The 20,580-nt window shown below is 34.7% G+C and overlaps 1 protein-coding gene across 2 annotated transcripts in view; it reads right to left on the reverse strand.

Moving 5' to 3' along the window:
* Positions 1-9,002: 9,002 nt before the first annotated feature.
* The window catches only part of LOC115221629 (beta-1,3-galactosyltransferase 1-like), a 41,120-nt gene continuing 29,542 nt past the window's right edge, over positions 9,003-20,580 (reverse strand). For both annotated transcript variants that reach the window (XM_029791864.2, XM_036504320.1), the window contains exon 2: positions 9,003-10,817. In XM_029791864.2, the coding sequence (XP_029647724.1) occupies positions 9,581-10,750 (1,170 nt within the window). In that variant the 5' untranslated portion in view covers positions 10,751-10,817 and the 3' untranslated portion in view covers positions 9,003-9,580. The remainder of the gene's footprint in view (positions 10,818-20,580) is intronic.

The raw sequence follows: 20,580 nt of genomic DNA on the forward strand, positions 1-20,580 counted from the left end.
TGCATATATATATATATATATAATATATATATATATATATATATATATATATATATATATGAATATATATGCAAAGATATATATCGACCTGTACATTACATTTACAAAGAAACGTATCATCGCAGGCAGGCATTGGCGTTGAGATTCATTAGAGAGAGATAAAATTAGAAACCGAATCGATGAACTAGAGGAAGGCGGGCTTTTAGCATACAGGTAGATGTTGAGTGACCAGAACCAGGCATTAAATAGATCTGATTTACATTTATTTTTTTCTTAATAAGTAATTATTGTAACTCTCCATTGTCAGCAATTTTAATTATTCTTCCGGTATAATGACTCTGACAAACCTTTGATTCAAAACATCGTAAGTTCCCAACAGTGTCTGATCATGTGTGTGTGTGTGTATGTGTGTGTGTGTGTGTGTGTACAATGTTCAAAATGAACACACGAGTTGATATATATGGAAAAATGTCAAGGTAGAAAATACTAACATAATTTTGTGAAACATTTCAGTACCGGTTTCAGTCATTGAGACCTTTTAAACTGTAAGTATGGAAAACAAATAAATTTTATAATACAGAATTAAAATGTTGATGACCTACAATATATTTTTCCCATGTTTATAATTCAATACAGTATTCTACTGTATTAGCATTCCTGTTACATCATTTGTTACGTATACTATTACAGATTTTCTATAGAAACCATAGCCAACGCAGATTTTGTTACGACCAACCATATCAGGGCTTTCGTACACGACTCGTAGCAACAAAGTCGGTGTTGGCTGAAGAAAATATGTGAAAATAAGTTAACAAACAAATAAAAGAAAACCTCTATTAATAATGGTCACAAACAAATAAAACTGCTTGAGTTTCATACACAACGTTCATATATATAATATTATACATGTATATAAACTTTTCAGATGATGAAAATATCTTATAAAAAGGAAATAACATTGGGGATAATAATGATAAATATCATAAAGAGTGACTTACATTTGAAAAAGAAATTCAAGCATTGGCATTGCGGATCACAAATTTCCTGTTGAAGTTCAATCTGCTATATTTTGCTACGTTTTATTTTGTGGGGCTGTTTATTTTTCACGGATAGAGATGAATGAAGAAGTGCATTCCCCAATAACGAAATCTAAATAACTTGATATAGGCTGGTGTTATTGTGATCGGAACGATACAAGCTGAATAATATTCATAGAAAGATTTATGTGCGGCAAAACTTGTAACTTGCTCTCTGTTTAATATGTGCGTAAATGTAGAGATCGCTTTCTTGAACACCCAACATACTGTCTGAAATATTCGCTATAACACATCACCTTATAAATATAACCAGCTGTTTCGCCAATAAAATTTTCGTTTTATGTAATATTTCATAATAAGTTTAAAAATTGGAGCAAATATATAACAGAAAAATAAACAAAATCTGTTACCCATGTTTAAATGCTTTAACTGACCAATGAAACAAATATGTGATAATTGTAAACGTGGTAGGAAATTTTACAAAAGGCACCCGTTTACAATTTGTAAGCAAAACATTATTATTTATCCTCCACGATGCTGTGTGGTAAGACGCTTGCTTCTCAAACGCATGATTCGAGGTTCAATCCCATTTCGTAGCACCTTTGGCAAGCGTTTTCTACTGAAAGAAGCCTGCCATATATATAGATATATATATATGTGTGTGTGTGTGTGTTTGTCCCTCCCTTGCGCCATAACGTGCTTTCACTTCACTACCGAGGGTAGATCTGTGTGCCTTGGGTATGGGCTGTGATTTGTTGTGATGCTCTGATGTTTACTGTATTGAAAGTGTTCTGCCTAGGATGTGTGCAGTTCCTAGTAGTGCAATTTTCTGTATGTTATATGTGTTTGTAAGTCCTGGTGTTTTTGTTATGTATTTGTCTGAATATTTTTTAACATGCCTAATGCACCTACTATGATAGAGATTGTTTCTGCTTTTAGATTCCACATTCTAGTTACCTCTATTTCCAGGTCTTTGTATTTTGAGAATTTCTCCATTCCTTTTAGAGGCACGTTGTAATCTGCTGGTATTGATACATTTGATACATCAATTAGAAAGCATTTTTTTCTTCATGATCTCTGACAACTATATCTGGTCTGTTGGCTTTAATTTCTCTATCTGTGCGTATCGGCATATCCCAGAGTATGGTTGCTTTCTCGTTTTTTCTGAGCTTTTCTGGTGTGTGCCTATACCATCTTTTTTCTGTTGTTATTATTATTATTATTATTATTATTATTAGTTATTCTGAGAGACTCTCGGATAGTTCTTAATTACCGGTTATTCTTTACGTGAAAGCATGAATGACAAATCACCAAATGTTTCAAGTCGTGTCTTCTCCTGTGACTGAAACAGACAATACACTCCTTAGAATGCGAACTATACCGAACGTTACCGTCTTCTTGATCACTTCGAGCCTGATAGCAACTTCAATATTCTTAATTTTTTTTTAAAGCCCTTAGAAACTGCTCTGAATTCTCCAATTACCACTTGTATGACCATTATTTTTCATCATGCCCCATAACTTCCTATCTAATTCCGCAGAGGCTGGTATTACTCAATCGTTTCTGTTTTCTTGCATTTCACCCACGAAACGGCTGGTATTGTAACATCCATTATCTTTTATTCTTATTCATCTTTTTGGATGAGCACGATATCTGGTCGTGTCGCACTGCATGTTAAAATCCCAGAGTATTTTGCAATGTTTGTTTTTCGTTACTCCCTCTGGTTTTGTTCGTTACATTTTTCGGCTCCCCGAGGTTTGCTTTACCACACAACAGCCAGGAGACATAAAACCACACTAAAACTACAACCGCGTCATCAACTATATCAGCAACAGCATCAGAAATCTCCCAAATAACCAGAAACATTTTAACACAAAACACATCCCCAAGATATAACCGTCCCCTCTTCGGATACTTCAGACATGTCTATTAATGAAGGGGGCTGTGAGAAGCTTCAATGACACACGGTTTTCGAGGCCAAGAAATGTGGAACAAAAACACCTCAACGCCAACAAGAATAACCGGCAGATACGAACACAAGAATGATATAACTTAGAGCAACAACGCACAAATATTACCCCAACAACAGCTACATTAACATTGAATTTGGAAATAAGGAGCACGAGTTGGTATAGACGATGCTGAGCTGTGAAGTTTGAGGGACGGGAATTAGGGAACAAGAGAATAAGGGGTATCAGAAAAGGCGGCGAGCTGGCAGAAACGTTAGCACGCCGGGCGAAATGCTTAGCAGTATTTCGTCTGCCGTTACGTTCTGAGTTAATATTCCGCCGAGGTCGACTTTGCCTTTCATCCTTTCGGGGTCGATTAAATAAGTACCAGTTACGCACTGGGGTCGATATAATCGACTTAATCCGTATGTCTGTCCTTGTTTGTCCTCTCTGTGTTTAGCCCCTTGTGGGTAGTAAAGAATTAGGTATCGTTGTCGGGGGTATCTACTTTACTTCGATTCGCCCTCGATTCACTTTCCCTGTCAGCTCTACAGCATGCGACCAGAGGTAGGACTTGATTATTTGTCCATCTTGGATGCGTAAATCCTTCTCTCCCATCTGTTTTCTCATCTTCATTTTCGATATCATGTTTCTCCGACGAATTATCTCTCTCAGAGTGAGTATTCCTCTGGAAACTCCCAGGCATCCTTCTGAGCTCTGTTCAGGAAGGTTGAAGCCTCCTGATCAGAAGAAAAGATTACTCTTCAAAATGAAGAAGAGGCAGAACGGTTACAAACCTGGCGGGAAAGTTATGACCACAAAAATTTCAGACAAGGGGTTCCCATTTCACCTGAATTATTCACATCTCTATGAGAAAAGGTTGTTACAAACTTATAGTTGTCAGATAAACGAATAAACAAAAACGGATGCGTGTTAGATGATCTCAAATTGACTAATGTTATTCTAAACATTTCCAGGAGCATTAAAGTATCAATAGAAATACTCAGGGTAATAAAAGAAGTAAGCAAACTATGTAGACTCAGAACTAGTATTATCCAAACGAAGCTAATCTCCAATCATCTAATCGCAGTCGGAAATGTGATAGATGATGCAATACATCATTATAGCAACTAATACACCTATCTTCGAACTATAGTCTGCTTGAAGGAGAAAAATCGAACCAAAGACTTTGAACGACAGATAGAGTTTGTATGGGCAGACTTTGGTAAATCGAATCACGTAACGAACAATGATTTGATCATGTGTTTCAAAAAGAAAGATTTTCAACTTGTGTGTGCTGCTTACCATTACGTATTCATCATAAGCATGGACTACAAAGAACAATATTGAAAATTAATTAAGAGCAGTGCAAAGAGCAATGGAGTGGAGAATGGCGAAGATTAACAAAACTGATGAGTGGAGAGACAGCATAAAAATAAGTGTGGTAACACGTTGATCGGTATTCTCTGAAATAGATTTTCATGGGACATGTGCTTAGAATAAAGGAGGAAAATGGAATGGCAAATATACAGACTGGATCATACATCGTAGAAAAGGAGAGGGAAAGACCATGTAGATGTTGAAATGAAAACGTTTTTAAATTATTCGCACCCAAATTTGAATAAGAAAATCACATCAGGCCGTGTTTGGTGGAGACACCATAGTACAGCATTCGTCCAGGAGTGGACCGAAATATGTGCAAATATGATAACAGACAAAATATAAATAAAATCTTCCAAATTAGGGAGTGAATTATTCTGTGCAAGTCTTTCTTCCTCCCCTTTTTCCTTGTCATTAGTTTAATATTTTTAGATTTTATTTTCTCTATTTGTATCAGAGTTTCTGTAGTCTGTAATGTCTTATCAGCTTTACACACACATTTGAATTGTTTAAATTATATAATAATAACAAATAAATCCGTTCTCGAATTATTTTTATCTCATTAGAATCACTTGTGAACAGCGTATCTAGAAATCCGCTTCACATACACTGATGTTGCTACAACAGCTAAAAATAGAAAAACAATAGGAACAAGAGCCTAAAAATAGCGCTGAACTCATTGACACCGGCACTATACATCCCACAACTAGTAGTGGAGTACAAGCCCCCACACAACGCACAAAGCACGTTCATTTCCATGGTAGCTGAACTGATTTACTCATCATCTCTAGTATAGTCATCGCGATTGTTACTCTGATTATCATGATCATTCCTATTTACTACTACTACTACTACTACTACTACTACTACTACTACTACTACTACTACAACTACTACTACTACTACATCTGCTACTGCTGCTGCTGCTGCTACTGCTGCTGCAACTACAACTACTACTAGTAGTAGTAATAGTAGTAGTAATGCGGCTACTGTTACTACTACTACCACCACCACCACCACCACCACCAACACCACCACCACCACCACTACTACTACTACTACTACTACTACTACCATCACCAAAACCACTAAAAACAGTAGCAACAACCACTTCCTGTAAGGCGAAATACACTTTGTTCCTTCACTTTCTCATTGCAGCAATACCGCTATTAACATCATCTCCACCTTATAGTAGACACCATGACATCATCATCAATTCACAATTTACTCATTCCCACGAAAACAACTCAACCCAAATCATTTAACTCTCGCATCTGAAAAGTTTCCAGGAAGATTTGCTCTGCATCCAGACTTGGGGGTTAAAGTGAAGCTTAGGAATATGCCGCTTTACTTCGCGCAAAACAACTATAACTGCAACGTAAATGTACATTCACGACTTTCCGATATGGACACATAAATATACCCTACCTTTAGTATTAAATACTAAAACCTATATGAAACGCTACACATAGATTTTAAAAAATGGAAATATGTGAAACTAGCTCACTTCTCTCATTGCACATGAACTCTAAATTTTACTAAACAAGTGTGTTCCGCTCTACACACGTCAAGAATCACGAAACACATCTTGAGGTGGGGTAAAACATAACAATTGCGAGCTATTTCGTCGGTGCAATCTCATTAAGGGGGCCTTCCGACAGGGGTTACACTTTTACTCTTTCATTATTTTACTTGTTTCAGTTATTTGACTGTTGACATGCTGAGGCACCGCCTTCAGTCGAGCAAATCGACCCCAGGACTTATTCTTTGTAAGCCTAGTAATTATTCGATCTGTCTTTGTAAGCCTACTACTTATTCTATAGATTGTGTATTTCTATAAATCATCATCATGGAATTTGAGTGTTTCCTTGGAGATACCGCATGCGATAAATATGTATTCCATCTTGTGTGTCATGGTGCAAGGTCCTCTTGTCAGACATAGAGTCTTCCAGTACCAAACCTCTTAACCCATGGCAGCATTACCTCTTCAAGGTATTTGATCAATGCCTCTATTTTGAGTCTGAGTACGCGTGGGAAGGTGAATGGAGGCATAACGTCTACGTAACTACTGACCACTCCAAAAACCATGATATTGATTGGATGTTTGATGTTTATCCCTTACCCCATAGATGCTGGTGGCATATATTAAAAGTACCCTTTAAGAACTGTATACTTGAAAAGTATACAACTATATCATTACACTAAAATTTGAGAAACAAACACTTTTTTCTTTTAAAACTTCTTTGTATGAGATTCATACCATGAAATTTCTGGAACTGAGCTCAAATACTTAAGCTTAATTAAAATATAGTTTCTTTTTAAAATAAACAATGTTCATTAAGTGAATTTGTATTTAACAGCTTATTATTATGCAAAGAGATGATTTGTGAAAGGTAAAAAAAACGGGAAACTTATACAGAGTTATCAAGGCTTATTACCTAGAATTCCTTAGATAAAAAATACAAAAGCACTATAGGATTACCGGTAAAAGTGCAATCAGGACCGCCAACCCTGAGACTAATAAAATTATGGAGAAATATGTCTTACAGATGAAGATAAAATCACTTGGTCCCAAACAAGCTCCTTTCATTATAAAGGCTCACAAATCAAAATTATGAATTCAATGTCCTTCTAGATCTGATATCAATATATTTAGCAAAAATATTCTAGATAATTATATACCTACCTTAATTAAAAAAGTTAAAGCGTAATTTATGGTCTAATTCGTTTTAAATGGTCGTCATGTCAAATTCTATCGATAAAAAGAAGCGCACTAGCTTCATCCAGTTTGACATTTCTAGTTTCTGTTCCTCTATTAACCCAACTGTACTGAACAAGGCACTCTGACTTTCACACAAGAAAGCAGGTCTCACCAGAGATGAATTCAATGTCGTGTTAGCTGCCAGAAAATATATTCTTAAATTTCATAACAAGCTGTGCGTCCGTAAAGATACGTCGGACTCTTTGATGTCACGATGGAAAGTTCTCATTCAGCATGAATCGCTGTAGAAAAGAATTTTCCCCAGAATTCAAGATACTATTCGATTATTCGTTCACACCGAATCAGGATAGGGCTTTCTAACGCCTACTCTTTTAATACGTGATAAACGTAGGGACATTCATACTTTTAATACCAACCATTCTTTAAATATTAATAGCCTCATTGTTAGTGTTTCGGATGTGGATTCCAATCGCATTCGATTCCTTGTCAATAATCTTAAGATTAGAAATTCTATTTATGAATGTAAAATTACTTCCGGTTCTGACGTCTGTTTTTATATTGGTAGTTCAACATCTCAGTTGTCCAAAATAATATTTATTCATTACCCTACATTTATACATATCAATTATCGTGACAATACTGGGTTGAGAGCTTAGTAAATTCGTTTAGTCTCTAAAGGATCATAGTAAAGTATATGATTTGGAATGGAATATTCTATCTAAATCATTTCCGTATGATAAAAGTAAATATATTTGTTCTCCTAGTAATGATGAAATGTCTTTCCTCCTGTTCTTAGAGAATCATCTTGTAAACAAGTTAAAAGAACGCGCTTTTCGTTGCAATCATTGGTAAAGACATACCTTTAGTTCATATAAGTGATTTCTACCATTCTATAAAAATCGACATTTAACTGTCTTTTTACATTTCAATGCCACTAATTATATTTGTTTTCATGCATGTAAAATTTATTCCTATTTACCTCTCGCACTATATTTCAACACTTTTAATCTTCTGTTAATTTCTTTCTTCCTCCTACTCTTTCTGTAAATTTCCTTTGGCGTTATATATATTAACGGTTATTTTTTTTTAAATAACTTTCCAGCGTCCCCTTCATTTTATATGCTGTAATCACATTCGGTTAAAATGTCTTATTAATGAGTTTTGTTTCTTTTGTTTCCTGATGAGGAGACTGATTTGTTTTACATCATTTTATTCCTTCTGGAATAATACCATAAAACATATGTCGGAAGTATAAAGATTTGAATAACACATACATTTAACACAATTTATTTTTTAAACTATTTTAATCAAAAACATTTCACCAAAACCTGGATTTTTTATCTTTATTAGTGGGCGGTTACAGCCTTGGTACTTGTGTGAATTTTTGCTACCCTGGCAGCTATTTATTTATCTTTTTCTCTGTTATTTGCAAACTTTGAAATATACACATAAATTCATATGCATACATATCTATCTATCTATCTATCTATCTATCTATCTATCTATCTATCTATCTATCTATCTATCTATCTATCTATCTATCTATATATATATATATATATATATATATATAATATATATATATATATATATATGTATATATTTATATATATCGCCATGTTGATTCGCTAGCCTCTGCACGCATTTTTTCTCTCCTTTTTTCTCTCCTTTTTTCTCTCCTTGTTTCTTTCTGTGTTTCTTTTCTGTGTATCTTTCTGTTGAAGAGCGTAGGCTCGAAACGTAAAAGACTTGTTTTATTTATATTCCTGAGCGCCATACTAATACAATTATTTGTTTGTATTCCACCTGCCTACGTCTTTTGATTATTTTCATAAAGCTTCCCGTTATATATATATATATATATATATATATATATATATATATATATATATATATATATATATATATATATTATATATATATGTATGTATGTATGTATGTATGTATGTATGTATGTATATATGCATGAATGTATGTATGTATGTGTGTATGTATGTATTTGCATCCATCTAATGACAAGCATAATTAATAATACTATAACGTATAAAATCTTATTTAGGAAAAACCATGTAGAATTTCATCAACCAATACAATGTAAATTCGTAAATTATGCTTATCAATTATCTTACTTCTTTTCACACTGTTTTAACACCCTCTTTCCTCATTATTATATTCAAACTTTTATTAATAATCTTTACGTATACTCGGTGAGCATGCAAAATCATTTGCTCGTGATGCAAATACGCTATGCAGTATTTCTACTGACATTACGCTCTGTGTTCAAATTCTCCCATGATCTGATTTGCTTGCACATCTCTTGAGGATCTATTCAAATAATTAAACATGAAGACTTGGGATCGATATTATCAACTAACAGCCTGCCACTAAATTTCATGTATTGTTCCTGAAATTGGTACTAATCTTGTGTATTAATAATTGTGTCTCACTTGGTCTATAAAAAATAAAGTTTTCAACGGAATGCAGAAGTTTCGTTATTTCAAAACTTTTCTCGTTGCAACGGGGTGATTCATGCGTTCATTTAATTTGTTCCACAGTTTGTACATAATTTCGGTTTGAGGTACATGGTAAATAGCAATCTTTCTTTTGATGTCCTTCGAAATCTCATGCAAGGAATTACTAACACCAAATATATAGGCCGAATCATAGTTGGTATGTTTTATACCTAATGCATTGACTAGCATACCAGTTACATAAACATCATCGACCCAAAGACGCGGAACTTTTAACGAAATTTTGAGTAAACGGACAGGCATGTCAGGGCTCAAGATATAAGCAGATCCCGAGCAATAAACTTCGAAAGTGCTATTAGGATATTCTTCAGTTGAAACATACCACTTACTCTTTTTGTTTCTGAGGACTGGCATTCCTTCCCATACATTACACAATATAAAATTTTGCCGAGCGTATTCGTACTGTTGTAGATATCTCAAATGTTTTACCACTTGAAAAATGTCGACTAATATATCATCATCTGTTTTCATTATATATGAGATATTGTGGCAGTTTGTTGCAATCCAGCGCAACGCTGCCATTGCTTTGGAATTTAAGTTCCGATACGTGTCGTTGAATTCAGTCTGTAATATGTCATTGTAACGGGCAGATTCTATTTTGACCATATCCATAACATGACGGTTGTTGACGACACCCATCACAAATAGTAACTTGGTTTTAAATTTACCCAACACTTTCTTGTCGCCCCATGTTTGCCGTATAGCCATTCGTCGCTTAGAGTTCTCTGGTGCTGAGTGAATATAAACAATCATAAAATCATCAGGTACACATAACAAAGAAGGGTTAATTATGTGATGTGTGTAATAAGGCAGCTTTTCAGGCAACAACGACAATGAGGAGCTGTTCCTAAGTGAATCTTGAACTTTCAGAACCTCATTTCGTTTTGACTGTAAACCACTATTGAATGTTAATGATAAAACACGTACTAATGAACTATCAGTTTTGTTCTTATGTATATTTTCGTCGATCGTGATATTGTTATCTCTGGCATTATTCCTCATTTTACGCATTTCAATCTCTTGCCGTGGAAGTCGTTCCTTCGTAGAAATTACTTGAAGAAGAATGTAAATTGAAGAGATGGTTAGCAAGAGGAGAAGTATGCGGAATATTCTGGATCGGCGCAGCAACATTATTGCCGTATTTCATTATATGTAGAGCCTTTTGTTTTAGAAAATTCACTTCAAATACCAATTTGAACTGTAATAAGAAAATGTAAGAAATTTTAGCGAAACCAAAATCAAATTTATATTCGGGATTATAGATATAAATGCATATATGCTTATATATTGAAATATATGTGCATATGCCCGTACAGGCATATACATATTTTTAAAACTTGGCGCAAGTTCGAAGTCGCTCTCAAACATATTTTTACTTTCAAACAATATATATATATATATGTATATATATATCACCTGATCACGTGACCGACCAGACCATCAGATGTTACACATCGCTGGTCACAATGCGTATGCATTGATTTAGCCTTCAAATGGCGCCACCCCGCTGGCTAAGCGAGCAGGCCAACAGAAGAAAGAGTGAGAGAACGTTGTGGCGAATGGGTACAGCAGGTATCCCCCTCCTCTGCCAGAGCCTAGTGGAGCTTTAGGTGTTTTCATTCAATAAACACTCACAACGCCCGGTCTGGGAATCGAAAGCGAGATCGTATGACCGCGAGTCCGCTGCCCTAACCACTGGAACATTGCGCCTCTACACACACACACGCATATGTATATACATATATATATATATATATATATATATATATTACGTATCCTACCTTTTAACCCTATACTGTAAGTATATTACTCTCTAACATTGGTACGACTCGACTACACTGTCTTTTTCCCCCCTCTCCTACTTTTCTCTGCCTTCACCCTTTTCACTCCCCTTGTTCTGTCTCTTTCCCTCTTTTTCTTCTCCTCCCTTGTTCCCCCTCTTTCTTTCTCTCTTCCTCCGTCCCTCCTCTCCCACATTTCTCTGCCTCTCAGACCTTATACCCCACTTGACCTGTCCCTTTCCCTCTCCTGCTTCTCTCTTCATCTGTCCCTTTCTCCTTTTTGTGCTCACGTGACCAGCTAGCTACCACCGCCTTTCGCATCAAGTAGTTGGCGTGACCACACGTATGTGTTTGTGCTCCGTTTGCCTTCAGGCACTTATTCCACAGCCAGCCTATACTCTCCTCATCCTGTCGAAAGACGCTTGTCCTGACGTCCTGGTTTTGTTATGATTGTTTTTACGTTATTTTGTATTTTTATCCGTGCTATCTTTATTGTTTTTACGTATTTTTAAATATTTTTTTCGAGTAACATCGTCCGTTTTTCCGTCACCGTGTTGTATACTTTCGAGGTTTTCTTCCAAGGAATCTAATGCGATTGGCTTAGATTTCCCTTGGCGGGCTGCCCAGATTGGAGCAATCTCAAGATTAATCAGCCGAAATTGCGAAGATGATCTGGTTCTTGACTGATGACTGAGAGCTTCGAAAGTCCCGTCTGTGTGTTTTTTTGTCGTCTTCAAAATGTTTCACGTTCTTGTCCCAGTTTGTGTTTTTTTAACGTTTACCTATATATATATATATATATATATATATATATACTAATAAAGATAAAAATCAAATTTCACCCAATATAATATATATATATAAAAAATTAGAAAAAACGCCACCTTTATCAATTCAAAATGAAGACTTAAATTACACCATCTAGAACATTACATATAAGAGAAATATTAAAATTAAAATAACAATAAAATGTCAATGATTAAGTAAATTGCAAAAAAATATTATATTAATAAAAATGTATATACTTTGTAGAATAACGACACGTATTTCGTGGCTATATTTAGAACCTTTATATATAAAGGGATCTAACGAATTACATTCAATTTAATTTAAGAATTAAGTTCGTCAGACAATATATTATTTAATTATTAGGTGGCTTATTTATTTGTAATATAAAATTTTAATTTAATTAGCTATTATATCATTTGATATTTAGTCAACTTTGTTATAGATTGTGATATTAAATCTATAGATACTACACATGTATGTTTATTATATAGTTAGCTTATTTAAGGAGTTTGTCTATATTTGAACCATTTCTTATTTTCATTACAATTTAATGACTTGTCCTAGCTTTGTGTATTTTTTTAATTTTAAAGTATTTAATAATTTAAGTATTGTTTTAGTGTTCACTTAAGTATATTTAGTATATTCATATATATATATATATATATATATATATATATATATATATATTATATATATATATATATATATAAGCAATAATAAATCTCTGAAGGAGATGTAAAGATTAACCGCTCGACAACGTAAAGTATACTAGCCATCTCAATATGGCTAACCACTAATGGTGGGTGTTATTGTCGCTTTTAGCCCCAGGAGATCATCGTCTCCAGCTGGCTTTAGACACACTTTCTGTGCCTTTATGATATTCGCAAAGGCAGGTCATCCCCTTCCGTAAACTTAAGTGATACGCACGGACTATAGTTTCGAGGTTCTTGTCTCTTGTCAACATACGATAATCAGCGGTTTTCGATGAGGAGAGACCTGTTTGCGAATATCACTTTAATGTTTTTTCTCAGTAACCACTGTCACTGATTCTGAAAAAAACTGTTTGAAAGCAATAATAAATCTCTGAAAAAGATGTAAACAGTAACCGCTCGACAACGTAAAGTATACTAGCCATCTGGCTAACCACTAGGGGTGGGTGTTACTGTCGCTTTTAGCCCCAAATATTCGCAAACAGGTCTCTCCTCATCGAAAACCGGTACGTTGACAAGAGGCAAGAACCTCGAAACTATAGTCCGTGCGTATCACTTAGGTTTACGAGAGGGGATGACCACCCTTTGCGAATATCATAAGGGAAAGTGTGTCTAAAGCCAGCTGGAGACGATGATCTCCTGGGGCTAAAAGCGACAGTAACACCCACCCTTAGTGGTTAGCAATATTCAAATGGCTAGTATACTTTACGTGATTGATATATATATATACTAGCTGAAGGTGACCCGCTCTACGCGCGGGTAAGAGTGTGGGTGTTACTTTCTGTTGCTTCCTTTCAGCACGTAAAAAGCACCATCCGAACGTGGCCGATTGCAGCACTGCCCTGACTTGCTTCTGTGCCGGTGGCACGTAAAAAGCACCAACCGATCGTTGCCACTGCGAGCCCCCCTGGCACCAGTGCCGGCGGCACGAAAAAAGCACTCACTACACTGACAGAGTGGTTGGCGTTAGGAAGGTCATCCACCTGTAGAAACACTGCCAGATCAGACTGGAGCCTGGTGCAGCCTCCTGGCTTCCGAGACCCCGGTCACACTGCCCAACCCGTGCTAGCACGGAAAACGGACGTTAAACGATGATGATGATGATGATTCTCCGTATTTGTTTCTCTCTCCGTTCTCTCTCACTTTCCCACTCTCTTACTTTGCTTTTCTCTCGGACTCTCCCTCGCTTTCTCTTACTCTCTATCTTTATCTATCTCTCTCCCATTTATAAACAACAGAAGATCTTGAGTTTGTTGAGAAATAAAATATTTAGAAAGATCAATCAGAAATATGAGGCAGTGGCAATGGAAAGGTCTGCTTCAAGGCAGACAGCAAAACGCTAACACTTAAAAGGGACAGACGAACTTGCGAGCTGAATAAAAATAATAAAATATTGGAAAGCAAAGTTTGAAGGGATAGAATCTGAGGATAGTAGAGTCACCATGGATGGCGGACAGCAACGTAGTGACAGTTTAATGGCTGGCGTAAAATTTTGAACTTGATGTAAAAGAAAATTCGTAAACACCAGGTTTTGAAGTGATTCTTTCTCACGACAGTAGACTCACCATGGCAAGCATTCAAAACTTCTTTATCATGGACGGCAACACATTGACGATTAAAAGGCTGGCGCAAATTTTTTAGCTTGATGTAACAGAGAATTCCTAAACACCCGCTCCTTGAAATTTTAATCCCCTTCCAGCCCCATTTAGACCCCTTTTCACATTTTAGTTAATATAACCCGATTTCATTCGGGTCTACTGGGGCCACATTTTATAAGATGATGAATTTTGTCCTAGAGGTGACGCCTTTCATTTGAGGAACAAAATAGTTGTCATGCAAACTTGTCAGCACTTTTAACATAGGTGTGCATATTTTCAGCTGAATCGACCGACTACGTAATGCACACATTATATATACATATGTGTATATATATATATATATATATATATATGTGTGTGTGTGTGTATGCACGCATTATATATACAAATGTATACAAATGAGATATATATCTGTATAAATTAAATTAGAGATAAAACCACTAATAGGCAAATCAAAGAGTGAAAAACCAAAAACAAAAACATAAAAAAAGAAAATATAACATAGAAAATATATCTATATATATAAAACTGTAGTTGTGTGAGTGTCTGTCCCCTTCGATTTAGATTCCTAACTACTCCCACATTTTGCGGTGCAGTTTAACCAAATTCGGGTATCTTATAGTCGTGATTTATATTGAGCCCGTCTGGGTATTAGCGCGCGTCTACGATGAGTCAACGATTTTAAAAATAATTTAACATCATTTTTTATTCCATTTTAATGCATATTTTTTCGTGTGTCGATGGCGGCGGAGTTGGCGACCACGCTCACGCCTGCACCTGTTTGCTTCTCCCCCTTCTTCCCTCCCTCGTGAAGCTGTGGGGAAGGGAGTGTAAGGAAATCAACGTCGTAATGCGTTGTGAAGGAGACCAGCGTTCTTTTAGAACAACGACTTCATGGCTTGAAGTCGCCAAAACAGAAATCGCTAAAAAAGCTGAAACAGATCCACAAAAACGGCAAAAACCGCCACACAGGGCAGGGTTCCTGTGCAAACGATTTGCACAACCGAATGTTTTAGTTGTTGCACAAATCTTTATATGTAAAAGTAAGGTTGTGTGTCTGTCTCCTACGATTTAGATTCCTAACTACTCCCACATTTTGCGGTGCAGTGTAACCAAAACCGGGTATCTTATAGTCGTGATTAATATCGAGCCCTTCTATGTATTAGCGCGCGTCTACAATGAGTCTACGATTTTAAAAAAAATTTACCATCATTTTTTATTCGATTTTAATGCATTTTTCGCTATTATATAAGGGAAGTAACTCTCTAAAAATGTCTACGATGAATCAACGATTTAAAAAAAAAATACTATCATTTTTTATTCCATTTTTAAAGCATTTTTTGCTATTTTTTTTTGCTATAACTCACTAAAATGCTTATATAGTTATTTCCCTTACAAATCCGAGCAACGCCGGGCGATACTGCTAGTAAAATATAAAATTGAAAACTTTAAATTATTTAAATTGAAAATAAAAATTTTTAAATTATATTGATAATTTGTTTAAAAATATATATAACTATGAAAAAGTATGAAAAATTTTAATATACATAAATACAGATATATTCACTTTGTATATATACATTATATATACATATTTATATATAGAACACACACACACACATACATTATATATACATATTTATATATAGAACACACACACACACATACATTATATATACATATTTATATATAGAACACACACACACACACACATACATTATATATACATATTTATATATAGAACACACACACACACACACACATATAAATGAACGCAAGAATATCTGATTCATAATATTTGTTCTCATGCTCGTGTGTTGTTTGTTGGTGACAGACATATACTTAAAAGAACGCCGCCGAAGTGATAGGAAGGTAGGAAACAGAGTCAGTGAAAAAGAAAGGAAATAGCGATAGTGACAGATACTTTAAATAACGGTAGTGGACTTCTGAAAGTTATGAAGAGGAGTAAGAGAGGGAAAGGAGGAAATAGGGTGAGTGAGGAAGATGGCCCCTAGCAACCACACCTTTTAAGATAGGGATTTCTAAAGTAGCCCACGCGCATCGTCACCTCATTCTACATGTTCCTGTAAATTTTGGAGCGAATCGGACGGGATGTAGTGGCATTGAAAGCGAACCAAGCGGTAAAAACGCATTTCAGTTTTATATATAGAGATATATATATATATTAAGGTATATTTATTAATTAATTATTTTATTGTTCTAGTTTATTTTTAACCTGATGAGTGACTATATTTATATCGAAGTGATTTCTCTACTACTATAATCATTTCTTAAATATAGCTACGAAACACGTGTCGTTATTCTACAAATTATATACGTTATAATAATATTTTTTTGCAATTTACTTAATCATTGACCTTTTATTTTTATTTTAATTTTAATATTTCTCTTATATGTAATTTTCTAGATGGTGTAATTTAAGTCTTCATTTTGAATTGATAAAAGGTGGGCTTTTTTCTAATTTTATATATATATATATTATATTGGGTGAAATTTGATTTAGGTTTTCTAAATTGAATTTTTTTCCTTGTAAGTTTGGATTTTATTCCCTCATATTATAATTATATATATATATATATATATAAATATGTGTGTGTGGTGTGTGTGTGTGTGTGTGTGTATGTGCGTGTATGTGTGTGTAAATGTGTGCATGTAGATATGTATGAATGCGTATGCATTGTACGATTGATAGGAAATATATTCCTTTCAAAGAGAAATACATACTACACTGCGGAAGAAATTCCGTTTTTGTCTATTGAATTAAATTTAGCAGTTAGTTCGAGGTAATTCGCATGTTCTCGCAGTTTCCGATTTTGGTTAGGCTTCACTAAAAATAAATAAACGTTGTATCGAATACCCAAACCTCGACACCGTGATGACTTGTGCCGAATTCATGTGAAATCCCTATTCCATATGGCACATTTATATTTAGTTCAAAATATTCCAGAGAATATTTTTATGCTCTCTGAGGATTGCGACACTAATTTTGAGCTGAGCCTATTTGAAAATCAGAATGCTCTGCAAACGTTTAATCACACAGTGTTGAATAATCTTGCAAGTGATCTAAATTTTCTGAAAAATTTGCGGTAATTTTAGCTACACAATTTAGAGTGAAAAATGTGCTTAATTCAAACATATACATTACATGTTATAGAAAATGTATTAGGAGTTCAATAAAAAAGTTTTAGGATTTCAATAAAAATCATGTTTGTTTAGTAGTAGTATATATATATATTCACACACAGAAGGAGATATATTTAAGAGTTTCCAAAGAATAGTTTGGTATGTTGCTGCAAAGTACCTGGTTTGTTACTGGAGAGTGGGGTTGAGTCTTACGATGCAAACGATGGCATCTGTTTTTAAAGGAGAATAATTTTGAAGTCTTTGTTACTGCATAATGGCAGTCTATATGGTTCGTTACTGACTGGGTACTCAAAAAATATAACAGAAAATTATTAACATATAGAAAAGGTTTTAAACCTTATCACATATATGAAGGACAACTGGATCGTAAGTGTTCAATTAAAAATTCTTAATTTTCTGCTAGGACAACCAGCAGTGTACATTAAATAACCTTGTTTACTTTGCATATGGGACAGCGGAGCCAAGGAGAAGTATTATTTCTAACAAATCTGACCAGCAGAAACATCAGTTACTATCGTAGAGGAAACAACGTAATTAATCCACCTAGGCCTTATCGAACATTATGTAAAAGCTTTAGATACAATCGGCGAGTGTTTCAAATGGATAACTTCAAAATTTCCAAATTTAAATTATGAAAAATTCAAGGCCGGAATTTTTGACGTTCCGCGAATAAAAGCATCAACGAAAGGAATGCGAAAAAAATGATTAAATTTCAATTAAATAAATCATTTGATCACTTGTTTTCTGTATTCAAAATTCATACAGAACTTATAGGATGACATGGTATATGGGTCTGATCAATAAGTATCGGACTTGTTGCCATAGTAACAAAGTTACACGAGGCGGAGTAGAGCCGCTCATAACAGCTTTGGCCTCGAACTCTGTTGTGCATGCGCACTAAGTTTTAACGTTGTAGCTCACTTCCGTTGTTGATAGTAGTGCTTGGAATGAAGGTGTGTTGAGAGTTATCGTTGCATTGAACATGAGAGATAAATTTGTCATGACGATACCTACTCAGAGGCCTACACAATGTTGCAAAAAGTTCAGGGAGAGGAGTGTATGAAGTGCACACAATTGTATTAGTGGTACACACGTTTCCAAATCTGACAGAAAAAATATTGATGTCGACAACCGTTCTAGGAGACTCACAACTAGCAGAACTGAGAAAAACATCGCAGATGTGTGTCCATCTGTCAAAGAAAATCATCGAATCGTCGTCCGTGAGCTATCAGATATGTAGATTAGTTACGGTTCACTTCAGTCCATTATGATTGAAGATGTGGGTATGAGACACGTTTCTGTCACGTGTGAGCCAATATCGCTTTCAACTGACCAAAAAGACACTCGGGTTTCGATTGAACAACATCCCCTTGACTGTGCCGAGAACTATGTAAACATTTTGAAAATTTTACGTATGCCTCTGGGCAAGTATCCCTATGCTTTTGGTAAAATTTGATGCAGATTCTCTTACAATAACTCTAATACTAGCCTCTCTGTCATGGTCAATGCGACAATCACACGCTACACCTTCCTTCCAATCACTTCAGTAAAAAGCGAAAGTGAGCAAGAGCGTTAAAACGTAGTGCACCTGCACAACAATGTTCAAGGTCAATATATGCCAACCGGCTCTCTCCTGCGTTATTTAGCTTCCTTACTCTTGCAACAGACCGGATACTTATTGATCAGACAAATTTTATAGGTCAGAGATGAAGTAATATTGATATACACACGCGGATATACATATTCCTCTTTGCGGCAGTCTACACATATGTAGAAACCAATCTATATATTTATGTATATATGTATGTGCGTGCATATCTGTGTGTCTATGTAAATAAGTATGTATCTATGTGTGTATGCATGTATGTATTATGTATGTATGTATATATGTATGTGTGTATATGTGTGTGTGTAATGAGTGTTGGAAGTGATGTACGCGTATTATATATTAAGAAATCCGAGAAAACTTTTAGATAATTAATGGTTATTAGTGCATTCGTTCAGGCGAGCAATTCACCTATATACATATACATACATACATATATATATATATATATATATATTATATATATATATATATATATATATATATATATATATATATATGATATATATATATATACATACACACATATATATATATATATATATATATATATACATATATATATATATGATTATTCTTTATTGGCGTTGGGTTCGTTCAATCGAACTGTTAAGATATTTACTCACACACAGTCACACGTACACACCCACACACACACACACACATTTATATATATATACATATACATATATATATATTAAAACCTTAATATCTACAAATTTCTTTTTAAATTTTACATTGCTTTTCTTTTCTTTCTTTTCTCCCCGAGTATTCATTGCAAAAGTACTACAGTATTCTTCATCTGGACAGACAAACGATCGTCTCAAGAAAACTTTAAAATTGTAACGTATTAAATTTTGTATGAAACTTATCCCTCACTAACCAAATATCTACACAATTGAATTCAGAATTTCAGAAATTCAACGACATGAATATCAGTATATATATATATATATATATATATATATATATATATATATATTACATTATATATAAGGGCTTAGTAAAATAAATTACTTTGCCACATACTGAACTCATTAGAAATAGCAGCTATTTCTAATACTTAAAGAAGATCTCTCTCAGATAGTGTTTGCCTAAACCAACTCACAAAGGTATGGGGGAAAAAACATTAAAAAATCAAGTGCAAAGGTTATTTGAGAACGTACGTTTCTAGATTAGTCAATTCGACATTTCTTTCGTCAGCTCAGAATTCCTTGAATCGTATTTGGGAACACTGAAAGTTGGGAGCATACCCTTTCGGCTTCTCATCACCTCTAGAATTCTGCTCGAACTAAAAGCACTTTCAGTTCGA

The sequence above is a fragment of the Octopus sinensis genome, linkage group LG1 (genome assembly GCF_006345805.1).
Source record: "Octopus sinensis linkage group LG1, ASM634580v1, whole genome shotgun sequence".
NCBI lineage: Eukaryota > Metazoa > Mollusca > Cephalopoda > Octopoda > Octopodidae > Octopus > Octopus sinensis.